Raw genomic sequence first — 24,905 nt, 5'->3', positions numbered from 1 at the left:
CTTTTTGCAACACGCTGGAGGGGTGCAGAGGGCACGCCGAGCTCGGTCGGTTCTCCCCACAACCCTAGCAGGCTGGTCTAGCATCCCCATCCCCGTTTGACGGCGGAAGAACGGGGGGCACAGAGAGGCTGAGCCACCGGTCCCAGGTCGCGCAGCGAACAAGTCACGGAGGCACGGCGGGAACCCACGGCGCCCGGATCGGGCACCTGCCGGCCCAGGGAGCACCCCCGACCCCGACCCCGACGCCGGGGGTCGCGCCTCTTCCCGGGTGCGGGAGGGGCCCCGAGCAGGCAGGGGCGGGGCAGCGGGCGCCGGGCGGCCAGGAAATGAGGGAGCGGCACCCCCAGACCCCCTGCCCCACCCCGCGGACTCCCGCCTCCTGCCCGCTGCGGCCGCGGGCGGCGAAACGCTGAGTCACGGTGAGGCGGCGGGCCCGGCGCCCTCCCCGCCCCGCGCCCCGCGCCGCCCCCGCCCCCGCCGCCGGGCCCCCGGGAGCACCGCGCGCGACCCGCCTTCCCAGCCCGCCGCCGGCTCCCGGGGAGGCTCCCAAGAGGGGACGGGAGATGCTTAAATAGGGCCCTGACATTTGGCCAAGGGGGAGGCGGCTTTCCGGTCTGAAAGCCCTGCGCTCGGGTGAGCACCTCGCCGGGTGTTGGCGCGCGTGGAATTCGCGGGCGGGAGCGTGGAAGGACCCAGAAGGAGCGCAGGTAGGGGTGAAGCCCTTCCTAGTCGCTTGGAGGCAGGTGGTGACGGTTCTGTCCCGCTCTGAGGATTGAACGCTTTCCTGAGCCCCACTGACCCGCACCCCAGAAGTATTTATTGATCGCCTGGCCCGGGGGTTGGGGGGGTCACGTATTCAGTGGCGGGGGGTGGCGGGCAGGTGGCGGGCGGGCGTTGCCGAGTACAGCGCTCGGAGGAACAGCAGCTGACGCTCGGAGCGCTGACGACACCCCTTGGAGGTAGGCACTTTTATTACCTCTGTCTGACACATGGGAAAAACGGAAGATCAGAGAAGCTTAGCAAGGGGCCCGAGGCCACACAGCGGGCACCTGTGAAGCCGGGCTGCACCCCAGGCTCTCAGGCTCCGGAGTCTGCGCTTCTCCCTAAAGCATCCCTCTTGGTGTGAGTAGGACTCTCGAAAGGAATGCATTGCCTTCCGCTTGAAGAAGAGTCTTAGCGATTTGGTGGCACTGTCTGCAAGCATTCGAAGGGGGAAACAGCTTGATTATGTTGGGTCTATGATACTCCATTCGGTAGAACTCAGGCCCCCCCAAAAGAAAAAACTCTTTTGGAATAAAGGCGGAGTATAGACTGGGCCTCAAATACAGGATGCCTTGTCAAGGGCATCTCCTCCGTGACTTTCCTGCTCTTGAAGACTTCCTGACAAAGCTCGGGGCATTCTTGCTGCTAAAGTTGGCCCTGAACTTTAGGGGCACACGGATCTCTGAATTTGGTGACCCTCGAAATTACTTTCAGTGCCAAGATCTTTGACACGATTTTTAAAAAAGATTTATTTATTTACTTATTCGTGACAGACACACACAGAGAGGCAGAGACACAGGCAGAGGGAGAAGCAGGCTCCCCGCCGAGGGTCTGATGCAGGACTCGATCCCAGGACCCCGGGATCACACCCTGAGCTGAAGGCACACGCTCAACCCCTGAGCCACCCAGGCGCCCCATTCCACGTGTTCTAGGGAGATTCACAGACCTCACGGATTTTCTTTGTGCTCCCTTAGTCAACACCCCATAAATCACTCTCAGCCTCGTGGTAGCACCTCCCTCGTGGGGGCAATGCAACGTTGGGGAGCTTGAGAAATTTCAATGAGATAAAGCAGATAAACGGGCGCCTGCCTGGCCCAGTCAGTGGAACATGCGACTCTTGACCTTGAGGTCAGGAGCTCGAGCCCCACCTTGGGCGTGGAGCCTACTTAAAAAAAAAAAGCAAGCAGATAAAATGCTCCTTAGAGGTTAGTAAGTGCCCAGGAGAGACGCTGTTGCCAAACCATGTAAAAGATGGCTGTGGGATTGCGTGAGATTGCAAACAATTAGCGGCGCTAATACATTAGTGCTCATGCGTGCTCACTAACGTTATTGTTCTCGATTTCCTAACCCGGGTCTCGCACAGACTAAGCAGTCAATAGATGGCAGCTGTTCATATTTTGGACAGGCCTGAGTTTAATAGCCTTTATTTGGAAACCCTTGGATGTGCCCTCCTGATTTTTCCTTCTTGTTGTCCTCCACTGGCCCTCTACCGTCTGCAGCTTGGCAGCGGAGCACTTTCCAGACGTGGACATGGCACCCTCCAAGAAGGTTACCCTGTCGGTGCTGAGCCGGGAGCAGGCCGAGGGGGTTGGAGCCAGGGTCCGCAGGAGCATCGGCAGACCCGAGGTATGCAGGTTGGGGGGCTGCTTCGTGCTTTCCTGCAGAAGGTCCTGGCGGGCCACCGAGGTTTAACTTGGGGAGAGGGGGCCCGGGACCATCAGGAGCTGCCTTATGGGGGTCCCATCGGGGCCCACTCTCAACTTAGCAGTTAGGGTCCCCGCTGGACTGGCCCCAGGCCGGAGGGGGTTTCTCTATCATGGGTATGGGGTCCTGCCTGCACACAAGGTACAGCTGAAGCACCTCTGCCCCCCTCTGCATTCCCTTGTCCGGTGCTGGGTCCCTCTACCAGCCTCAGCATGCACGTCGCCAAACACGCCCACTTCACAGCCCGGAGTTTGCTCACCCGCAGTTCAACGCACTGGGCAGTAACTTTAGGTCCCACTTCCAGATTCCTGGGGGAGGGCATCTGGTTGGCTCGGTTAGGGTCACGCCTCCATCGCACCCCCCTCCCTTGGCCGATCAGCCTTGCCAGGGATTTGGGTTCATGGAAAAACCACTGACCCCCAACTCTGTGGACCTCCTGTGGTGACAGGGGCGCGTGAGGGCTTCCCTCATAGGAGGTGGTTTTAGGTTAGGTGGGTAGACTTCTTTCAGCACGACAGAGCAGTTTTATTTGAAAATGACAGAGGACGTGGGACTTGCAGAAAAGAGAATCTTATTCGCACAGAAAGGTAGCCAAGGGTGGGGTTAGCCCAGGGAATGCGGCGTCCATCACCAGACCAGATTCCAAAAAGATTTTTTTTTTAATTGAAGCATAACTGACATGCGACATTGTGTTAGCTTCAGGTGGACAGCATACTGATTTGCTATCTGTGTATATTGCAGAACAGTCACCATGATAAGTCTAGTTAACATCGGTCACCATACGTAGTTATAACATTTTTCCTTTTTAAAAATATTTTATTTATTTATTTTTTTCATGAGAGACACACAGAGAGAGAAGCAGAGACACAGGCAGAGGGAAAAGCAGGCTCCCTGCAAGGAGCCCGACGTGGGACTCGATCCCTGGTCTTCAGGATCAGGCCCTGGGCCGAAGGCAGTCACAAAACCACCGAGCCACCCGGGGACCCCCAGTTATAATATTTTTTCTCGTGATGAGAACTCTCTTGAGATTTACTGTCTTAGCAACTTTCAAATATGCAATACAATGACCTTAGTTATGGTCACCATGCTGTACATGACATCGCGAGGACTTCCTTGTCTTATAATTTATTTATCTCATCACTGGAAGTTTGTACTTTTGGACTGACCACCTTGGCCTATTTCACCCACCCCCCACCCCTCACCTCTGGCAGCAACCACTGAGCTGTGTTCGCTGCGTCTGTGAGCTGGGTTCATTTATTTATTTTTTGATTCCACATGTAAGTGAGGCCATATGGTATTTGTCTTTCTCTCTCTGACTTACTTCGCTTAGCAGAATGCCCTCAAGGTCTACCCATGTTGCTGCACGTGATAAGATTTCACTTTTTTATGGCTGAATAACATCTCATTGTGTGTGTACGTGCCTGCACACATGTGTCTACGCACACACACCCATCATATTTTCTTTATCCATTCAGTGGGCACTTAGGTTGTTTCTGTGTCTTGGCTGTTGTGAATAATGCTGCAGTGAACAGGGGGGCGCATATCTCTTTCCACGTTAGTGTTTTCATTTTCTCTGTGTCAACACCCAGAAGTGGGATCGATCGCTGGATCACATGCAGTCCTATTTTTAATTTTTCGAGGAACCTCCTACTGTTTTCCATAGCGGCTGCACCAATTTACATTCCTACCAACAGTGTACAAGGGTTCCCTTTTCTCTACACCCTTCCCTATACTTGTTATTTTTGGTCTTTTTGATCCTAGCCATTCTGGCAGGTGTGAGGTGATCTCTTACTGTGGTTTGGATTTGCATTTCCCTGCTAATGAGTGGTGTTGAGCATCTTCTCTCGCGCCCCGCCCCCCAAATATTTTTGAATAAAGGAAGGAGTATATTAGGGAAATGGATTCTTCTTTTTTTTTTTTTTAAATGAGGTCAGTTTGTTTCTCTTCTTAAAATCTGCTTGTTTATTCTCATACTCTTTCTGCCATTAGCTTCCTTTTCACCTGTGAATGTCTTTTGGGGCGCGTCGGACATTGTTTTCCAAAGGGATACATGCAAACAGGATTATTCTAAAGGGCTAAATCCGCAGTGGATGTTGGGGAGATGCAGATGGATGTGGAATCATATTCTACTAGGCCACATCAACAGAACAATTATAAAGAATTTGGACACCCATTAGTAAACCCGTCATTGTTATTGTGTGTCGAAGGTAGCTAATACTTTAATTACTCCATCTGTCAGGACACATCTGCTCAGGGTTTCTTAATTTTTTTTCTGTGTGTGTGTGAACCCTGTTGGTGGTCTGATGAAACATACACGTTTCCTCTCAGAATAATGTTTTTTATCTTTTTTTAAAATGTTGTGTTTATTTATTTGACAGAGAGTGCGCAGAAACAGGAAGGGGAGCAGCAGAGGGAGAGGGAGATGCAGACTCCCCACTGAGCAGGGAGCCTGATGTGGGGCTCGATCCCAGGACCCTGAGATCATGACCTGAGCCGAAGGCAGATGCTTCCCCGACTGAGCCACCCAGGCGCCCCAGGATAATATTTTTTAAATGGCATGAAATAAAATACATAGGATTACAAAAGAAAACATATTGAAATACGGCTAGCACAATATTACAAAAGGAATTTGTAATCTAGTAATTTTGCATTAAATAACAAGATTTGGTGGCAGGTCACATAACTACCTGATTTCAAAGCTGCGAGGAGCATGAACAATACAGTTCAGTATACCAGGGTGTCTGGGTGGCACAGTCTGTTAAGCGTCCGGCTCTTGGTTTCAGCTCAGGTTGTGATCTCAGGGTCCCGAGATCGGGTCCCGTGTCGGACTCTGTGCTAGGCGTGGAGCCTGCTTGAGATTCTCTCTCTCCCTCTGCCTCTGCCCATTCCCCCAAATAACTCCATAAGTCTTTAAAAAGTAGTTCAGTATGCCTGCAACAGCTGTCATGTGAGATGAAAACAGCTTTGATTTCTAGTGGTGACAGAGTCACAGGTCCTGGTCATTTACTGTGGTTCTTTGCATTCATGATTAAAGTATTAAATTTCAGTCTGGAGATGGCTGGTGGTGACTCGTGCCCACCAGTGCAAACTGAACCACATACTTGAAAATAGTTAAAGTGGTAAATTTTGTTATGTACATTTTACCACAAAAAAAAAAAAATCCGGAAGAAAAAAATTTTCCGTTAGAGGTTAGTGAAAATAAAGATGTAATGTTTTTCCCAGCCAAGTTTATAGCCGCCCTGGCTTCAATCCATGGTACCCAGGTAAGAGTCCCTGGCTGAAAACGTATGCTTTAAAGACCCCCACATTCTGCTAATTCTGAGGGTCTCCCATGTATGCCACTACCCTCAGGAAAAATATGTGCATTGGAATCATTCCTAATGCCATCATCCGGGTTTAATCACGATTAAGGCAGAGGGTGTTTCCTTTTGTCTCCATATAGTTGTATATTTTACATCATGGGGATCATACAAAATAGACAACATTTTGTCCTTATTTTTTTTTTCATTTAACATGGTAACATAAGCACTTCCCATGGTATTATAAATTCATGCACATCTTAAAAAAATTTTGTTTTGAGAGAGAGCCCACATGCAAGGAGGGGGGAAGGGGTAGAGGAAGAGAGAATCTTTTAAAAATTTTTTTTAATTAAAATTTTTTTATTGGAGTTCAATTTGCCAACATATATCATAACACCCAGTGCTCATCCCGTCAAGTGCCCCCCTCAGTGCCTGTCACCCAGTCACCCCAACCTCCCGCCCACCTCTCCTTTCATCACCCCTTGTTCATTTCCCAGAGTTAAGAGTCTCTCCTGTTCTGTCTCCCTCACTGATATTTTCACTCACTTTCTCTTCTTTCCCCTTTATTCCCTTTCACTATTTTTTATATTCCCCAAATGAATAAGACCATATAATGTTTGTTCTTCTCTGATTGACTTATTTACTCAGCATAATACCCTCCAGTTCCATCCACGCTGAAGCAAATGGTGGGTATTTGTCATTTCTAATGCCTGAGGAATATATTCCATTGTATACACATACCACAGCTTCTTTTTTTTTAAACAAATTTATTTTTTATAGGTGTTCAATTTGTCAACATACAGAACAACACCCAGTGCTCATCCCGTCCAGTGCCCCCCTCAGTGCCCGTCACCCAGTCACCCCCACCCCCCGCCCACCTCCCCTTCCACCACCCCTAGTTCGTTTCCCAGAGTTAGGAGTCTTTCATGTTCTGTCTCCCTTTCTAATATTTCCCACATATTTTTTCTTTCCCCTTTATTCCCTTTCACTATTTTTTATATTCCCCAAATGAATGAGACCATATAATGTTTGTCCTTCTCCGACTGACTTACTTCACGCAGCATAATACCCTCCAGTTCCATCCACGTCAAAGCAAATGGTGGGTATTTGTCGTTTCTCATGGCTGAGGAATATTCCATTGTATCCATAGACCACAGCTTCTTTATCCATTCATCTTTCGATGGACACTGAGGCTCCTTCCACAGTTTGGCTATTGTGGACATTGCTGCTAGAAACATTGGGGTGCAGGTGTCCCGGCGTTTCACTGCATCTGTATCTTTGGGGTAAATCCCCAGCAGTGCAATTGCTGGGTCGTAGGGCAGATCTATTTTTAACTTTTTGAGGAACCTCCACACAGTTTTCCGAGTGGCTGCACCAGTTCCCATTCCCACCAACAGTGCAGGAGGGTTCCCCTTTCTCCACATCCTCTCCAACAGTTGTTGTTTCCTGTCTTGTTAATGTTCCCCATTCTCACTGGTGTGAGGTGGTATCTCATGGTGTTTTTGATTTGTATTTCCCTGATGGTCAATGATGCGGAGCATTCTCTCATGTGCTTTTTGGCCGTGTCTATGTCTTCGTCTGTGAGATTTCTGTTCATGTCTTTTGCCCATTTCATGATGGGATTGTTTGTTTCTTTGCTGTTGAGTTTAATAAGTTCTTTATAGATCTTGGATACTAGCCCTTTATCTGATACGTCATTTGCAAATAGCTTTTCCCATTCTGTAGGTTGTCTTTGAGTTTTGTTGACTGTATCCTTTGCTGTGCAGAAGCTTCTTATCTTGATGAAGTCCCAATAGTTCATTTTTGCCTTTGTTTCCCTTGCCTTCATGGATGTATCTTACAAGAAGTTCCTGTGGCCAAGTTCAAAAAGGGTGTTGCCTGTGTTCTCCTCTAGGATTTTGATGGAATCTTGTCTCACATTTAGAGTTTCTTTTTGTGTCTGGTGTAAGAGAATGGTCTAGTTTCATTCTTCTGCACGTGGCTGTCCAATTTTCCCAGCACCATTTATTGAAGAGACTGTCCTTTTTCCAGTGGATAATCTTTCCTGCTCTGTCGAATATTAGTTGACCAAAGAGTTGAGGGCCCACTTCTGGATTCTCTATTCTGTTCCATTGATCTATGTGTCTGTTTTTGTGCCAGTACCACACTGTCTTGATGACCACAGCTTTGTAGTACAACCTGAAATCTGGCATTTTGATGCCCCCCAGTTATGGTTTTCTTTTTTAATATTCCCCTGGCTACTTGGGGTCTTTTCTGATTCCACACAAATCTTAAAATGATTTGTTCCAACTCTCTGAAGAAAGTCCATGGTATTTTGATAGGGATTGCATTAAATGTGTAAATTGCCCTGGGTAGCATTGACATTTTCACAATATTAATTCTTCCAATCCATGAACATGGAATATTTTTCCATCTCTTTGTGTCTTCCTCAATTTCTTTCAGAAGTGTTCTGTAGTTTTTAGGGTATAGATCCTTTACCTCTTTGGTTAGGTTTATTCCTAGGTATCTTATGCTTTTGGGTGCAATTGTAAATGGGATTGACTCCTTAATTTCTCTTTCTTCAGTCTCATTGTTAGTGTATAGAAATGCCATTGATTTCTGGGCATTAATTTTGTATCCTGCCACACTGCCAATTTGCTGTATGATTACTAGCAATCTTGGGGTGGAGTCTTTTGGGTTTTCTATGTACAGTATCATGTCATCTGTGAAGAGGGAGAGTTTGACTTCTTCTTTGCCAGTTTGAATGCCTTTTATTTCTTTTTGTTGCCTGATTGCTGAGGCTAGGAATTCTAGTACTATGTTGAATAGCAGTGGTGAGAGTGGACATCCCTGTCTTGTTCCTGATCTTAGGGGAAAGGCTCCCAGTGTTTCCCCACTGAGAATGATATTTGCTGTGGGCTTTTTGTAGATGGCTTTTAAGATGCTGAGGAATGTTCCCTCTATCCCTACACTCTGAAGAGTTTTGATCAGGAATGGATGCTGTATTTTGTCAAATGCTTTCTCTGCATCTATTGAGAGGATCATATGGTTCTTGTCTTTTCTCTTGTTGATACGATCTATTACATTGATGGCTTTATGAGTATTGAACCAGCCTTGCATCCTGGGGATAAATACCACTTGGTCATGGTGAATAATCTTTTTAATGTATTGTTGGATCCTATTGGCTAGTATCTTGTTGAGAATTTTTGCATCTGTGTTCATCAGGGATATTGGTCTATAATTCTCCTTTTTGGTGGGGTCTTTTTCTGGTTTTGGAATTAAGGTGATGCTGGCCTCATAGAACGAGTTTGGAAGTATTCCATCTTTTTCTATCTTTCCGAACAGCTTTAGTAGAATAGGTATTGTTTCTTCTATAAACGTTTGATAGAATTCCCCTGGGAAGCCATCTGACCCTGGACTTTTGTGTCTTGGGAGGTTTTTGATGACTGCTTCCATTTCCTCCCTGGTTATCGGCCTGTTCAGGTTTTCCATTTCTTCCTCTTCCAGTTTTGGTAGTTTGTGGTTTTCCAGAAATGCGTCCATTTCTTCTAGATTGCCTAATTTATTGGCATAGAGCTGCTCATAATAAGTTTTTTTTTAAGATTTTATTTATTTATTCATAGAGACACAGAGAGAGAGAGAGAGGCAGAGACATAGGCAGAGGGAGAAGCAGGCTCCATGCAGGGAACCCGATGTGGGACTCGATCCCAGGTCTCCAGGATCACACCCCAGGCTGCAGGCGGCGCTAAACCGCTGCGCCACCAGGGCTGCCCTCGTAATAAGTTTTTAATATTGTTTGTATTTCCTTGGTATTGGTAGTGATTGGAGAGAGAGAATCTTAAGCAGACTCCATGCCCAGTGCAGAGCCCAGCGTGGGACTCGATCTCATGACCCTGAGATCACGACCTGAACCCAAATCAGGAGTTGGACACTTAACAAACTGAGTTGCCCAGGCACCCCCTTCATGAACATCATTTAAATAAAAATGATGTGTTCCAGTTATTGTCTTACTCATGGGCCTATTTTTGACCATTTAAATTATAACCATATTTTTCAGTACCCTGCACCCTACCGGCTTATCAGAAACGTTGACCCCCTAACCTTCCAATCAGCAGAGAAGGAAAGCACCCATCCGGTTTCAGGGCAGTTACCTTTCCAACTTCTTGCAGCAAGGCTTTGTCTCTGAAGAAACACCTCAGACACTTTGGAACCCAGAGCTGTGTTAGTGTAGAATTGACAACAGTGTTTGGTATTAGTGGCCCTAAGTGACATGTTCCCTATTGCTGTGAATGAGGTAGTAGAGGAATTTACAAAGCTTTCACTGAGCCTTTGGGTGATGAACATAAAGAAGAGATGGAGGGGGGCTGGCTCACACTGTTCATTATAATTCTGTGTGGGCCGAGGCAGCCAAGCTGGAATTCGAGTGACTGCATAGCATGGTTTGAGCGGCTTGTTCGTCTGTGCCCCCAACGGGAGGGAAGCCCACTACTCCTTTGTACTTGCCTCTGGGCTCCACTGCCCTTCCCTCTGGACATCCCTTGGTGGAAAATGATTTTCCTGGGACCCCCTCTTATACGTATTTGTTTTGTCAGGAAGAATTTTGAACACAGAAAAGTAGAGAGAAGAGTATAATGAACCTCCATGTACTCAACATCCACAGTGATCAACTCCCAGATATCCTGGTTTCCTCTATATCCCCCCATGTGTTCCTGTACTCAGGGTATTTTAAAAGCAAATTGTTTCATTTTACTTTTAAATATTTCAGTTTGTGTCTCTAAAAGATAGGAACTTTAAAAGATAAAAAAGACCTATATTTATAAAGCTTTAAATCCCATTACACACTTAAAAATTTATTAAGAGTCCCCTACTATCATCAAATAACCTTGACTAACCTCGGTCCTGATTGATGCAGCCTCTAGGTGGCGCCCTCCATTAGCAGGGTCCCTGGAAGTTGTCACCCTAGAGGGGCGTAGAGTCATAGGGCAAATGCATTCAAAGCCGAGTCTGGATCCAGGTCTGGACTACATGGGGGCAGTTTCCTTCTACCTTTCCATCGTTCCCGTCGGGCCCCTGTCTAGGTGCTGAGTAGGCCCGGGAGGTAGTCTAAGCTGCTGGAGTCGGCCTTCCATGGCCTTCTCCCTCCTGCTGCTGCCATGTTGCCTTGATACAGGCTGGGGTTTGGTTGGGTGTTGGGCGGGTGGGATCTCAGCTGGTTCCAGGCTGCCACCACCACAGGCATTATTACTCTTCTATCAAGGTCAGGTTCAGCTGTGTGACTACCCAAAAGTAGACAGTCTAGGGTGGGCCTCAAGGCTCCCCACTTTTCAGAGACTCATGCTTATTCTATCTTAGTTCATCATTTTTATTTTTAAATTTTTAAAAAAGATTTTATTTATTTATTCATAAGAGACATACACAGAAAGAGAGAGGCAGAGACACAGGCAGAGGGAGAAGCAGGCTCCATGCAGGGAGCCCGACGTGGGACTGGATCCCGGGTCTCTAGGATCATGCCCTGGGCTGAAGGTGGTGCTAAATCGCTGAGCCACCCGGGCTGCCCTAGTTCATCATTTTTAGAACGTTCTCAGTATATCACCTTATGGCCCAAGACAGCTGTTGGGGCAATAGCAACCACTTGCCCTTGGGCGCAGAGAGGAGCAAGAAGGGAAAGAGCAAAAGGAGAGGTCCCAGCTGTCCACTCCTTTTTTAGATGTAAAGGATTTCCCTGAAAGGCCCACCCAGCGACTTCTACCTACCTCTCATTAGCCAGAGTCAGTCAAAGGACCAGACCCAGCTACAAGGGTGACTAGGGGCCTGACTCAAGTCCCACTTGGGATGTCTGTAGTACCTCCTATACACACAGAATTATTCTAGATTCAGTGGAGCATCATAACAAAGCATGATGTTGGCCCTCTCCGCATGGAATTGACCTTCCTGGTAGCTACGTGCAGTTCTTCCTGATTTATTTATTTTTATTTTTGAAAAAACGCTTTAAAAGATTTTATTTATTTATTCACGAGAGAGGCAGAGACATAGGCAGAGGGAGAAGCAGGCTCCATGCAGGGAGCCGGACGTGGGACTCGATCCCAGGACTCCAGGATCATGCCCTGACCAAAGGTAGATGCTCAACCACTGAGCCACCCAGGTGTCCCTCTTCCTGATTTAAATAGAACACCAGGCAGCTGGAGCTTTATAGAGGGAGTGCCACACACTTGGGGTGGTGGCCACAGGTTTTGACTGGCCTTCTTCAGACATCAACAGAAATAGCCTGGAAGCTGCCACCTGAATTTGGCTGCTAAAGGATTTGGAACGGTGTGAAGGAAAGGAAATTTGGCTCCAAAACTTCGAAAAGATCATCAGTTGTGAATGAGGTGGTGACCAAGTCAAAACGTAGAGAATCCAAGCGCTCATGTCAATCAGATCCTGCCTACAGATCACACATTTCTTTGACGTGCCCTTGAATACTCGCTGAATGCTTACAGAATGTTAGGAACTTTATTTTTAAGATTTTATTTATTTATTTATTTATTTATTTATTTATTTATTTGTTTGTTTGTTTGACTGGGGCTGAGGGGGCATGAGCAGGAAGAAGGAGAGGGAGAAGCAGGCTCCCTACTGAACAGGGAGCCTGACGCAGGGACCTGAGCTACAGGCAGATGCTTAACTGTCTGAGCCACCCACGTGCCCCTAGAATGTGAGGAACTTTAATAAGGCCTGCTACCCAACTGCGCAGATCCCACTTTAGTACGAGGTACATCTTGCTTGTTGGAGGAAGAGTGTCTCACACGTGGACCCCATCTTTTGGCCATAAACACTTGATCCTTCTGGCTCTCTTCAGCCAGTCCCTGGCTTCGGCAGGCTTTTCCTTGTGCTGCCTTTCTTCCTGTGTGTGTCCCTGTGTCGTGCATTGGTGACCAGATGGCTCGAATGTGCAATCAGTATAGAACAAACAGTACTTTCCAAGCGATGACTAACTCTTGTTCTGTGAGCGATGGATGGTGATGAGGGTGGGCCTGGAAAATAGGAACCTCTGCTTTTCACGATTTATTTAACAGCAGCACATATTTGGTCATGTGAATCTCTCTTCATTTTTTTACTTGTGTGTGTTATAGTATTTGTACTTTTCTACTAAAGTATATTTGATAGCATATTAGTTTAGGTGTACCACACAGTGATTTGATATTTATATAGATTACAAAATGCTCGCCACCGCAAGTGTAGTCACCACCTGTCAGCATACGGCGGTTACAGCATTATTGACTATATTCCTTAGGCTGTGCCCTATATCCCCATGACTTCTTTATTTTATAACTCGTAATTTGTGCCTCTTAATCCCCTGTATCTATCTTTTGGACACCAAACTGATACCGAGAAGCAATACATACTCATCTCATCCTTACCCACATTTTCATACCGTAGCACCCTAATAGCGTAGAACTAAAAAGCCATCTTGAAAAGCCATCTGCACCCTTTCTTTTGCAGGTGGGGACTTTGTGGCTCAGAGATTTGTAGGCGTTTGGTAGCAGAGCCCACTCATCTGTGTCAGACCTGCCGCACTCCAGGCATTGGCCCAGCTGCTTTACATTCATTGATTCCAGTCCTTTGAGCCACAGAGTATCCTGAGAGAGGAAAAATAAATAATAAGATAGGAGAATTTTCACCCTCTCCTCCCAACCCCAGTTCCATTCATGGGCTTTCATTGAGCTGAAGTGGAGTTATGAGCGATGGAGTAAGATTGAAAAGATCCAAGATTGCTTTTCACTGGAAGGGGCAGAGAGTTCACGGTGGAAGAGACAGTCCATTCAGAAGGTGTGAGGGGAGGAGAAGAGGAGCACCCTCCTGAGGGTGTGAGGAGTCGAGTGAGGGAAGATTGAAACACAGGGGACATGCTGGACAGCAGTGAGGGCAGTTTGAAATGTAGAAGTTGAGACGCCTTCTTGGGTGATTGGGTGAGAAGTCAATAAATGTTTTGCTTTTTGGTTATTTTTTAACGTTTCACTGCATTTCCTGCGGACTCACTGGACTGAGATGGGCTGCAAAGTGGCCCAAGCTTTTTATGGGTGACAGTCCACATTTTAAAGTGGAGACTTGGCTAGGTGAAAAACTTGCAGTGGCTTGTCGAATTTCTGTGTGTGCACAGTATCTGGTGTGTGTGTGTGTGTGTGTGTGTGTGTGTGTGTGTGTTTTCCTATGGAAAGTGAAAATAAGAGAGTCAAAACCGGACACAGGGACAAAGAGAGGGCCTAGAACCCTCATTTCAAGCAATATGACCGAGTAGGTACACTGAAACACACAACTTAAAAACGTAATTAGCTCAGCTGCCAGGAAGCTGGAGAAATTCTGAGTCCGAAAACAATGAGAAAGAAAGAAGAAAGTCTGAAAAGTTTCATGGCCATAATGCAGTGGAGTCAGTATTTTAACAGTCTATTATAAAGACAACAGGTCCAGAAGATTTTACAGATTTCACCCAATATTTAAGATACGGAAAACTCCAGTACCGCACAAACTGTCCAGGAGCTGAAGCTCCAGGGAGTCTTGACATCACTTCATTAAACAATGTTGCCTTACAGTCAAGACCAGACAAGGACAGCAAGTGAAAGGATAATGACATCGCTTTTATGCACATTTTTGCAAGAGTCATTAGCAAAAGATTAACCACCCAGATACGGCAGTGTATAAAAAAGATAATACATCACGAACAAAGTTTGGATTGTCAGGACCTAGCAAATTTGGCTTAATGTTAGAAAATCTAGTTATGTACTTTACCACCACTGAGAGATGAAAGGAGAGAAAAACAGCTCAGGAGTGCAGAAAAAGCATTCAATAAAATTCAACACCTGTGTCTATCCAAAAAATCCATAAACTAAAAATGGAAGGGGAAGACTTTCATCTTACGAAGGGAATCTGCAAAAAACTTGCGTTAAACAACCTGTGTGCTGGTGAATCTTGAAAAAGCAATCTGTAAAATCAGGAAGAAAACAAGGACATCTATTTACCATCCTTTCTACTCAGCCTTGTTGTAGACACACTAGCTTGCAAAAAGACCAGAAAAAGAAATAGAACATGTAAGGATTGCAAATGAAGGGGGAAAAAACCTCAGTTATTTATTTGTTGATGGGTGTTGGTTGGAATATTATTCCCAGATAGTCACTGCCCCCCACCAAGGGATTGTACACTCACACCCACTTTTAGGTGCATTACCGGTGAGTCCCATAGGCAGGGTTTGAGTGTGGTCCTCCTGCCTTGGGCTTGGCCATGTCACATGCTGTGACCAATGGGACGTGTTAATGTGATTGTGTGCTGTTGGCTTGGCTTCCATTTGCTCTTGTCCTTGGTTATAAGAACAGCATGTCCTAGAAGGTGGCCACTATTTCAGCTTGTGCTCGAGAATGAGAATCCATGTGGAGACCAGCCAAGCCTAGCAGAACCCAGAAAAACAGCAGCCTGGCACAGCTTTAATCTAATGCAGGCAACAAGTGATTTGTGAACTACTGAGCAAAAGCTCATTGATAAATACACCAGTGATCTGAATGTCCCCGAAAAAAACCCAAAAGAAGCTATGGATAGATTATTAAAATTAATAAGAGCTTAGCGATGTTCAAAAATCACCTTTCTATTCACATTTTTATTCCCTAGTAGCATACTGTTCAAAAACAAAATTAAAAAAATCCTATTTATGATGTCCTTAAAAACATTACCTATAAAATTAAAAAAATATGTATGGAGGAAATTATGAATCCTATTAAGAGACATTTTAAAAGCCCCAAATAGGGATGCCTGGGTGGCTCAGTGGTTGAGTGTCTGCCTTCAGCCCAGGGCGTGATCCCAGGTTCCTGGGATCAAGTCCCGCATCAGGCTCTCCACAGGGAGCCTGCTTGTGTCTCTGCCTCTCTCTCTCTCTCTCTCATGAATAAATAAATAAATCTTTAAAAAATAAATAAAAGCTGCAAATAGATGGAGTTAACTGTTTATGTATAGGAAACCTCAATATTATATAAATATCAACCTTCTCCAGGGGGGCCTGAAGTCCCTGATATTTTGATTCTGTTTAGGAGAGACAGTATCTTGTTTGTGCTTAACCGTTTAGTCTTAGATGATCATGAAATGTTTTTCCTCTCTTTGTACTTCTTATAAAATCAGCTCTTTAACATAGTCCTTGTGTGTGTGTGTGTGTGTGTGTGTGTGTGTGCAAGGAGTTCTTTCCCAAAAGTAATTTTCATTGCAAAAGTTCCTCATTAGCTATGTGGTTCTCAGTGAGTTTTGCTAGATCTGTCCATGAATATAGCCCCTACTATGTGGTTTGAAAGGCATGTCTAATCTGCTGGATTTAATTTTCATTTCAGTTAAAAAATCTGGATCCATTTTTGCTGTTTGATGAATTTAAAGGCGGTAGACCAGGCGGATTTCCTGATCACCCACATCGAGGTTTTGAGACGGTAAGTAAAATAATTTGACTACAAAAGTGAGTATCTTCAAATTTGCCTCTCTTATTAAATCTAGTAATCATTTCTTTTTTTAAAGACGTATTTATTTATTTGAGAGAGTGCACATGGGGGAGGGGGGAAGGAGAGGGAGAGAAAGTCTTAAGCAGACTCTGAGCTGAGCACAGAGCTGTCTGAGGGCTTGACCTCATGACCCTGAGATCACAGCCTGAGCTGAAACCAAGAGTTGGACACTCAACCAACTGTGCCCCCCAGGTGCCTCAAAACCTAATGGTCACTTCTTTTTAAAAAAATATTTATTTAAGTGATCTCTACATGCTTGAACTCATGACCTTTTTTTTTTTTTAAAAGATTTTATTTATTTATTCATGAGAGAGAGACAGAGAGAGAGAGAGGCAGAGACACAGTCAGAGGGAGAAGCAGGCTCCATGCAGGGAGCCCGATGTGGGACTCGCTCCCAGGTCTCCAGGATCACGCCCTGGGCTGAAGGTGGCGCTAAACTGCTGAGCCACCCAGGGATCCCGAACTCATGACCTTGAGATCAAGAGTCGCATACTCTTCTGACTCAGCCAGCTAGGTGCCCTTAGTAATAACTTCTAATAGAAAATTCAAAGTTAGAAACAATGAGTAATAGTTAAATTAATTTATAAGTTCTTAGCTGTAGACCAGCTACTATGGCAAGCCACATATGTCACACAAAGCATATTCAAATTTAAATATTTGCTGTTTTGAGGACGCCTGGGTGGCTCAGCGGTTGAGCCTCTGCCTTCAGCCCAGGGCGTGATCCCAGGGTCCTGGGATCGAGTCCCACATAGGGTTCCCTGCATGGAGCCTGCTTCGCTCTCTGCCTATATCTCTGCCTCTCTCTCTCTCTGTCTCTCTCTCATGAATAAATAAATAAATCTTTAAAAAATAAATATTTGTTGTTTTTAATATTCTTTGAGCTGGTGCCACTGGAAACATTTTTACTTGAGCAGTTAATAAAGAGCAAGAATTGGCTTCTGGCGCACCTGGATGGCTCAGTCGGTTGGGCATCAGACTCTTGATTTCACCTCAGGTCATGATCTCGGAGTTGTGAGATTGAGCCCCATGTGGGGCTCATGCACTGGGCTTGGAGTCTGCTTGGGATTCTCTCCCTCTCCCTCTACCCCTCTCCCACTTCCTCTCAAAAAATATACATAATTTTTAAATATACATAAATTAAAAAGAAATGGACTTCTTAAAATTTCTACATAATTAAAATAATTTGTGAGAGAAGAAACAATTTAAGATGTGATTTAAATAATTTTATGTAGAAAATGCATTTTTCTTCAAAAATATTCAGAAATGATTAATCTCATGTAGTATTTTTTTAAAATTTATTTATTCATGAGAGACAGAGAGAGAGAGAGACAGAGACAGAGACAGAGATACAGGCAGTGGGAGAAGCAGGCTCCATGCAGGGAGCCCGACATGGGACTCGATCCCAGGTCTCCAGGATCACACCCTGATGATCTGAAGGCGGCACTAAATTGCTGAACCACCCGGGCTGCCCAATCTCATGTAATATTTTAAACTCCAAAGACAATCTAAGAACACTATTAGTATTTAAAATCAATTCTAAGGAATTATAGAATCAAGGGCTGAAATGGAATATAGCCTAAAAATCAGGATTTTAAGGTCAGACCAATACATTTACAAATTTTAACTAAGATTTGTAGAGATTGTGCTGAACACTTATTTTCCATTTGAGATAGGGAGATAAAAATGTATAAAACAGTATTGTGGCACTTTGAAAGATTCTTATTCTCCACATGTACCTATATTCTGGGAAAGCGTAGGGACAGTTAAGAAGAAACTGCAACCATCTGCTCCGTGGGAGGAACCTGTATTAGGAAACAGACTGGGGCTCAGTGTGTTTGTCAAGCCAATTGTTGAATGTGTAAATATTTACTAAAGACTGGCGACATGCAGATATTGGTGTCAGGCGATCTTTTGTAGATTGGGTGTGTGTGTTCGTGTGTTGGGGAGCGTGGGTGGGAGGCGGGAGGGAGGCTAAGGAAGAAGGAGACTTGGCCCCTGTTCGCCTCTAGTTTGCAATCTGGTTAGGGAGGTGAAAGACGGACCAGTAAAGAGTTAACCACTGCAGTGTCAAGGTTGAGTAAACCAAGAAGCTTCTGGAAATAATATAAAGGCTCAAGGTAGTTGGACCGGTCTCCCTCCCTCACTTAGCCATTGGGCTTCCAATTCTCTTCTCTGTTAGCACTTTGGGGGGGGTTGTGTCTTGCCTTACAGCAGTCATGGAAGCCATTCCTTCTACTTACCCTCCACCCACCCGTGCTGCATTCTGACTTGGGTCCCAGAGCACGTCTCCCCACTGTGCTCCTCTGCTTCTGGTATCAGGCTGTTCTCACCACTTTCACAGCTCCAGTGAAAATCCCTCAAGGTCTTTTCAGATGTCACTGTCTCCATCAAGTTTCACGAGACAATCTCAAGAGGGGACACTTTCTCCTTCGCTTGGTCCCCACAGCATTCTATTTTTACTAGTCTCCTGCACATTAGATCTTTACGGTGGCCTCGATCCTATTCTGTCATGTATTAGAGTTAGGAGTTGCCTCAACCTCCCCTCCCACGGTCAAGAGCACTGTAAATTGCTTTAGCTGAGATAATCCCATGCCTCTCCGTGTTCTGCAGCTGGAGACACTCAGTACCTACTGGCTGAGTGTAATTGGATAATAACAACAGAATTTTTGCTAAAGACGATGAATGTATTAAATAAAACCAGTGATGGCACACATTGCTTTCTTTCCCATTGTGAAAAGGAAACTTAATTTCCTTGACAACTTGCAATGTGTAAATTGTAAGGTGCTCAACTTTAAACCGGGAAGGAGTTCAGCTCTAGAACATTGGTATTTGGCCCTTTGAGTAAGAATTTTCCTTAAAACCAAAGGTATAATTACAGTCAGTGCTCATTATTTGCGGATTCTGTATTCGTGAATTCATCTACTCGCTAACATTTATTTGTGACCCCGGACTCCGCACTTGTGGTGTTTCTGCTGTCATCGTGGGCGAGCGCAGAGTGGGTCAGTGTGAGCATTGCCAGCTGGGGATGGGCGAGGCCCCACTGCCTTCTTGTTTCAGCTCGCGAGCTGTAAACAGGTGTTTTGGAGGACTACCTAATGCCACATCTTTCACATTTGTGTACTTTCTGTTGGTGATTTGGCTGTTTAAAATAGTCCCCAGGTATAGCACCAGAGTGCTGTCTAGTGTTCCTGGGTACAAGGTGGCCGTGATGTGCCTTTCAGAGAAGGGAGGCGTCTTAGTTTTGTTCAGGGGTGAGGTAGAGGGATGCTTGCTGTGAGTTCAATGTTAGTGAATCAATTATATATAGACTATAGGTGTATTATATATGTATATAATACATATAATGTATATGTAAATAAATGAAATGTCTTTAAACAGAAAACACACATGAAACAAGGTTATATATTGATTGGTTGATGAAAATGTGGTTGGAGACTCCACAGGACGAGACCCTGTATTTCCCCAAGAGTGGTGTGGTGGTTCAGTGTACCAGTTTTTCCCAGGGTGTTGGTAAGCCGAGGCCTCCTCTGTCTCTTAATGGGAATGTTAACAATCTGCAGTTCAAAACCAGGCCCGCTTGTAGACTCTCATCAACTCCTCCAGGCTCATTTTCTACAGGCTTGGTGTAAAGTTTGAGAAGGCTAATTAGTATAAAGAACAGAGCCGGGGGCAGGCCGGGTGGCTCAGCGGTTTAGCGCCTGCCTTTGGCTCAGGGTGGGATCCTGGAGTCCTAGGATCGAGTCCCACGTCGGGCTCCCTGCATGGAGCCTGCTTCTCCCTGTGTCTCTACCTCTCTCTCTCTCTCTCTCTCTCTCTCAAGAATGAGTGAATAAAATCTAAAAAAAAAAAAAAAGAACAGAGCCAGGGGGCACTCAGGTGGTTAAGTGTCTGCCCTTCAGCTCAGGTCATGATCCCAGGGCCCTAGGATGGAGCCCACATCAGGCTCCCTGCTCAGCGGGGGTTTCCATTTCCCTCCCTCTCTCTCCTCCCCCACACTCAAGATCACTTTCTCAAATAAATAAATAAAATCTTTTAAAAAAACCAGAATCACCTGCTATGTTGTCTTGCTGTCCAGAAACAGGTATCATTGCTTTGATGAATTTTCTTTCGGTACTTTTTTCCTGGTATCATGCTGTACGTTTTCTGCCTTTTTTTCATTTAACATTATATTGTTAATATTTTCCCCATATTCGAAAAACTAATCTTTTAAGCACCACCCGTGAAGGTTGTACCAATTGACATTACCACGGCAGTGTATGAGGAGGGTGCCTGTCTTCCCTTAGCATCACCAACATCATATATTTGTCCAGTTTTTCTTTACCTTTGCCATTTTGACAAGTGAAAAAGAATACCTCGTCGTAGTTTTAATTTACATTTCTCTTATCTGAACAAGGTTGAGTATCTTTTCTTTTTAAATATTTGTTTACCTTCCATATATATATGCTTGGCCTATTTTTTTTCTTTTGGGTTGCTGGTATTCTTACGGTGTTCTAGAAGCTTCTGTGTTAAGGAAATCAGGCCCTTCTCAGTGATAGGAGTTGCAGTAGTGTTAAGAGGGATTAGGCTGGTTTTGCCTGGCCCCAAAGGTAAACCTTTGGATACAAAGCATACACACAAACCAATAGAAGAAAGAACTTTCTAATAAACATAGACTATGTATATAAAATATAGAATAGGCTTCCCGAATCAAAGTGAGTTTCTTATGCCTGGAGAAATACAAGCATTCACGGAATGTTAACATAATGGGTGTGTTTTCAGGATTAGTGGTCCTCAAAATAGGGTGTGTGCTACATAAGTCAGTGCTGTGCTGACGGACATTAATTTTTTTAAAAGGTTTTATTTATTTATTCATGAGAGACACAGAAACGTAGAGACACAGGCAGAGGGAGAAGCAGACTCCCTGCGGGGAGCCTGATGCGGGACTCGATCCCAGGACCCCAGGATCACGACCTGAGCCAAAGGCAGATGCTCAACCACTGAGCCACCCAGGTGCCCCCGATGGACATTAATTTTTTTTGAATTTTATTTATTTATTCATGAGAGACACACAGAGAGAGAGAGAGAGGCAGAGACACAGGCAGAGGGAGAAGCAGGCTCCATGCAGGGAGCCCGATGTGGGACTCGATCCCAGGACTCCAGGATCACGCCCTGGGTCGAAGGCAGGCGCCAAACCGCTAAGCCACCCAGGGATCCCCGGACATTAATTTTTTAAAATAAAAATGCAATTATGCTGTACTACTAACACATGAATGTAAAATATAAATAGATACATACATTATGAGTGTATGCTCACATTTTTTTAAACTAATAGTGATACGTAATCAAAGAAATGTGGAGAATGTTATTCTACAAAGTTGTTATTACCTCAAGTTAAAACATGAAACAGCAGTGGTATCACCTGGAACCTCAGGCTGCACCTCTGATCTGTAGACAAATAATCTGCATTTCATCAGCATCCTCGAGTGATTGATATGTGCAGGTAAGATTGGAGAAATGCCCATCGAGACGATCTTCTGAACCAGAAATACTATAATTATATGAGATAAGAGCGAGGACCTGATTTTACTGTTAGTCGGTAATCTTTTTTTTAAAACCTAATGGTTTGGATAACTATATATTTTCTGTTAAAAACTTGCCTGAAAAATGAGGAAGAAGGAACGTTCCGGAAAAGGAGGCACAGCTGGAGGTCACAAGACAAAAGGGACGATGCATTCAGCATTTCCTGCCGGGAGTTAGGACTCTGGGGAGCACTGTTTTCAAAAGAGCTGAGTGGTGGGGACACCTGGGTGGCTCAGTGGTTGAGCATCTGCCTTTGGCTCAGGTCATGATCCTGGGGTCCTGGGATGGGGTCCCCGCATTGGCCCCCCACAGGAAGCCTGCTTCTCCCTCTGCTTGTGTCTCTGCCTCTCTCTCATGAATAAATAAATAAAATCTTTAAAGAAAAAAAAGAGCGGAGTGGTAAAGGCCGGGATAATTTTGCAGTTACCTATTTCTGGTCAGGCCTGATACCTTGATTTGCTTAGGGCAGCTCTGAAAGGCCGGACGGAACGATCCGGAGAGCCCACGCCTTGTGTAGTTTAGCTCCAAAAAGAAGCAGTTCAAGTTCAGCACGTTGTTGATGAACTTCTCACCTGTTTTTGTGCCTTTCAAAGTCATCCTTTAAATGACAGCCTCGGGCCTGCCCTGGTTGTAGCGCTGGAAGTCCCAGGCTCCTGGGAACCCCCGAGTCCTGGGGAAGGCAGCATGGGGGGGGGGTCACTCCCGCTTAGTGACATTCAAGGACAGTTAAGAGCAAACCGTCATGCGGCAGGGACACCTCAGGATGACCTTGTCTCCTGGGTCCTTAGCAGGGCTTAGAAGTGCTTTTTTCAAGTTTTTCACTGCAAGCCTCAGCAGGTTCTTTGCTTTTGTTCAGGAGAACAGACCCGTCCTGTTTGCAAGGGTGTGCCCATCAGAAAAGCCACACTCCTGTTTACTGGATGACAGCCAGCAGCTTTGCATGCAATGCCTGGACGATATCCTGGACAGGAAGGGAAGGGTCCGGGTGATTCACCCCTCAACCTTACGACTGACTCAAGCCTCCCGTCTCCCACACAGCCTGCTCTCTCTAGCTTTCTGTGTAGTCTCAAAACCAAACCATGCCATTTTCGAATCAAAGCTGGGACGGGGTGGAGGGGGTGGGGAGGGGTAGAAAGCTTGATAAAAAATCAGAACCCATTTGGCAAAGAAAAGACAATGACTCTACGAAAAATGGGAAAGAAGGGGCCTTTCTCAGTATCCTGAAGACCATTCAGTGAACTTCCCATGTCCTATCTACCACGGAGCTATTACACATAATCCTGTTAATTGCAGGGAAGAGCAGACAAGACTGTTTGCCAGCGCCACTGCGATTTAACATGGCTCTAGAAGCTTTGAAGCCACTACTGAGAGTTACAGCTGTCAGAGAGGAGGAGGGAAAAGTACTTATTTGGAGGTAATACGGTGATAGAAGCAAACCGCACAGTGGCCGCATCCCGCTTTGGGAGGTGATGTGACTGGAGGAGGGCGGAGGGCGCAGGACTTGTCCAGAAGCCATGCATGGAGGTTTTAGCTCCTATGTTTGTTTGACATGATCTGGAGTTGAGGCTCAACAGAGTATAGGAAGGAAGCGAGAGCCACCTTCACCACTGTGCTGAGGGCATCAGCCAAAAGCTCCTTGTAAGTGGCTCGATATAAAGTCCCCATGCACAGGGTCACTCACTTTCCGGCATGAAACATGAAAGCAATAATCAGATAGAATGGGGGGAGATACCCCCTTCATAGTAGCAGTGGGAGCCCCAGATACCTCAGAGGAAAAAGTTTTTTCTCCTTTATCCCAGTAATCCTAGTTTTAGAAATCTGTTTTTTCTTTTTTTAAAAGATTTTATGTATTTATTCATGAAAGACACACGGAGAGAGAGGCAGAGACACAGGCAGAGGGAGAAGCAGGCTCCACGCAGGGAGCACATCACACCCTGGGCTGAAGGCGACGCTAAACTGCTGAGCCACCCGGGATGCCCCTACTTTTAGAAATCTAATAATTTTCTGGACAGAACAGAAAAAAACAAAACAAAACAAAAAAACAAAGTAAGAACAAAGGCTTATTATACACATCTTTATTCCAGTTTTAAAAAGTTGGTACAAAGGGGAATAAAAGTAAGCATTCAAAATAATAGGGGAATCATTATATATCTGGAAATTGCATATGAGGAAGTTGCATATCTGGAAGATGGCATATTCGACATCATTTGTAAAAGCAAATATTGTAAAAAATTTAAATTTTCCTTAATCCTGGACTGTTTATTTTTTAAAAAGATTTATTTATTTATTCACGAGAGACACAGACTGAGAGAGGCAGAGACATAGGCAGAGGGAGAAGCAGGCTCCTCGTGGGGAGCCCGATGCGGGACTCGATCCCGGATCTCAGGATCATAACCTGAGCCAAAGGCATGCACCCAGCCGCTGAGCCACGCAGGCGTCCCTAATCATGGGCTGTTTAAATCAAGGCTTCTCAACCTGGGGACTGTTACATTTTGAGAGGATAACTACTGTGAGGGCCATCCTGTGCATTGCAGGATGCTGAGCAGCTTCCCTGGCCTCTCTCCACTAGATGCCAGTAGCCCCCCCCCCCCGCCACTTCCAGTGGTGACAACAAAAAATATCTCCAGATATTGCCTACTGTGTGCGTTGGGGAGGCTACCAAATGGCCTCCAGGCGAGAACTAATGGTTTATTTTTTAATTTTTAAATATTTTCTCCCAATCTGTGGGTTGCTTTTTTTTTTAAAGATCTTTATTTATTTATTCATGAAAGACACACACACACACACAGAGAGAGAGAGAGAGAGGCAGAGAGACCCAGGCGGAGGGAGAAGCAGGCTCCATGCAGGGAGCCTGACATGGGACTCGATCCTGGGTCTCCAGGATCAGGCCCTGGGCTGAAGGCGGCGCTAAACTGCTGAGCCACCCGGGCTGCCCGAGAACTAGTGGTTTAAACACACATGTCCCTGCAGTGACGTGCTCTACAGCCATTAAGGAGAATGCCACAGCTTGATATGTTCAAATATAGAATAATCTCCATGATAGTTGGAAAGTGACAGAACCATTATGGCATTAGTGTAGGATTTGTATAAAAAGCAAAGA

The 24,905-nt window shown here is 45.4% G+C and overlaps 1 protein-coding gene across 3 annotated transcripts in view; it reads left to right on the top strand.

Moving 5' to 3' along the window:
* Nucleotides 1-470: 470 nt before the first annotated feature.
* Nucleotides 471-24,905, top strand: part of PIR (pirin) — a 105,654-nt gene continuing 81,219 nt past the window's right edge. The window contains exons 1-3 of one of the 3 annotated variants that reach the window (XM_025986708.2): nucleotides 471-707; nucleotides 2,262-2,388; nucleotides 16,085-16,177. In XM_025986708.2, the coding sequence (XP_025842493.1) occupies nucleotides 2,293-2,388; nucleotides 16,085-16,177 (189 nt within the window). In that variant the 5' untranslated portion in view covers nucleotides 471-707; nucleotides 2,262-2,292. Of the gene's footprint in view, nucleotides 960-2,261; nucleotides 2,389-16,084; nucleotides 16,178-24,905 lie in introns of all 3 variants that reach the window. The other 2 variants (XM_072744888.1, XM_072744887.1) reach the window with 2 other exon arrangements.

Source organism: Vulpes vulpes, chromosome X (assembly GCF_048418805.1).
Source record: "Vulpes vulpes isolate BD-2025 chromosome X, VulVul3, whole genome shotgun sequence".
Classification (NCBI taxonomy): Eukaryota; Metazoa; Chordata; class Mammalia; order Carnivora; family Canidae; genus Vulpes; species Vulpes vulpes.
The sequence above is the reverse complement of the archived record's forward strand: the minus strand, read 5'-3'. Positions and strand labels throughout refer to the sequence as shown.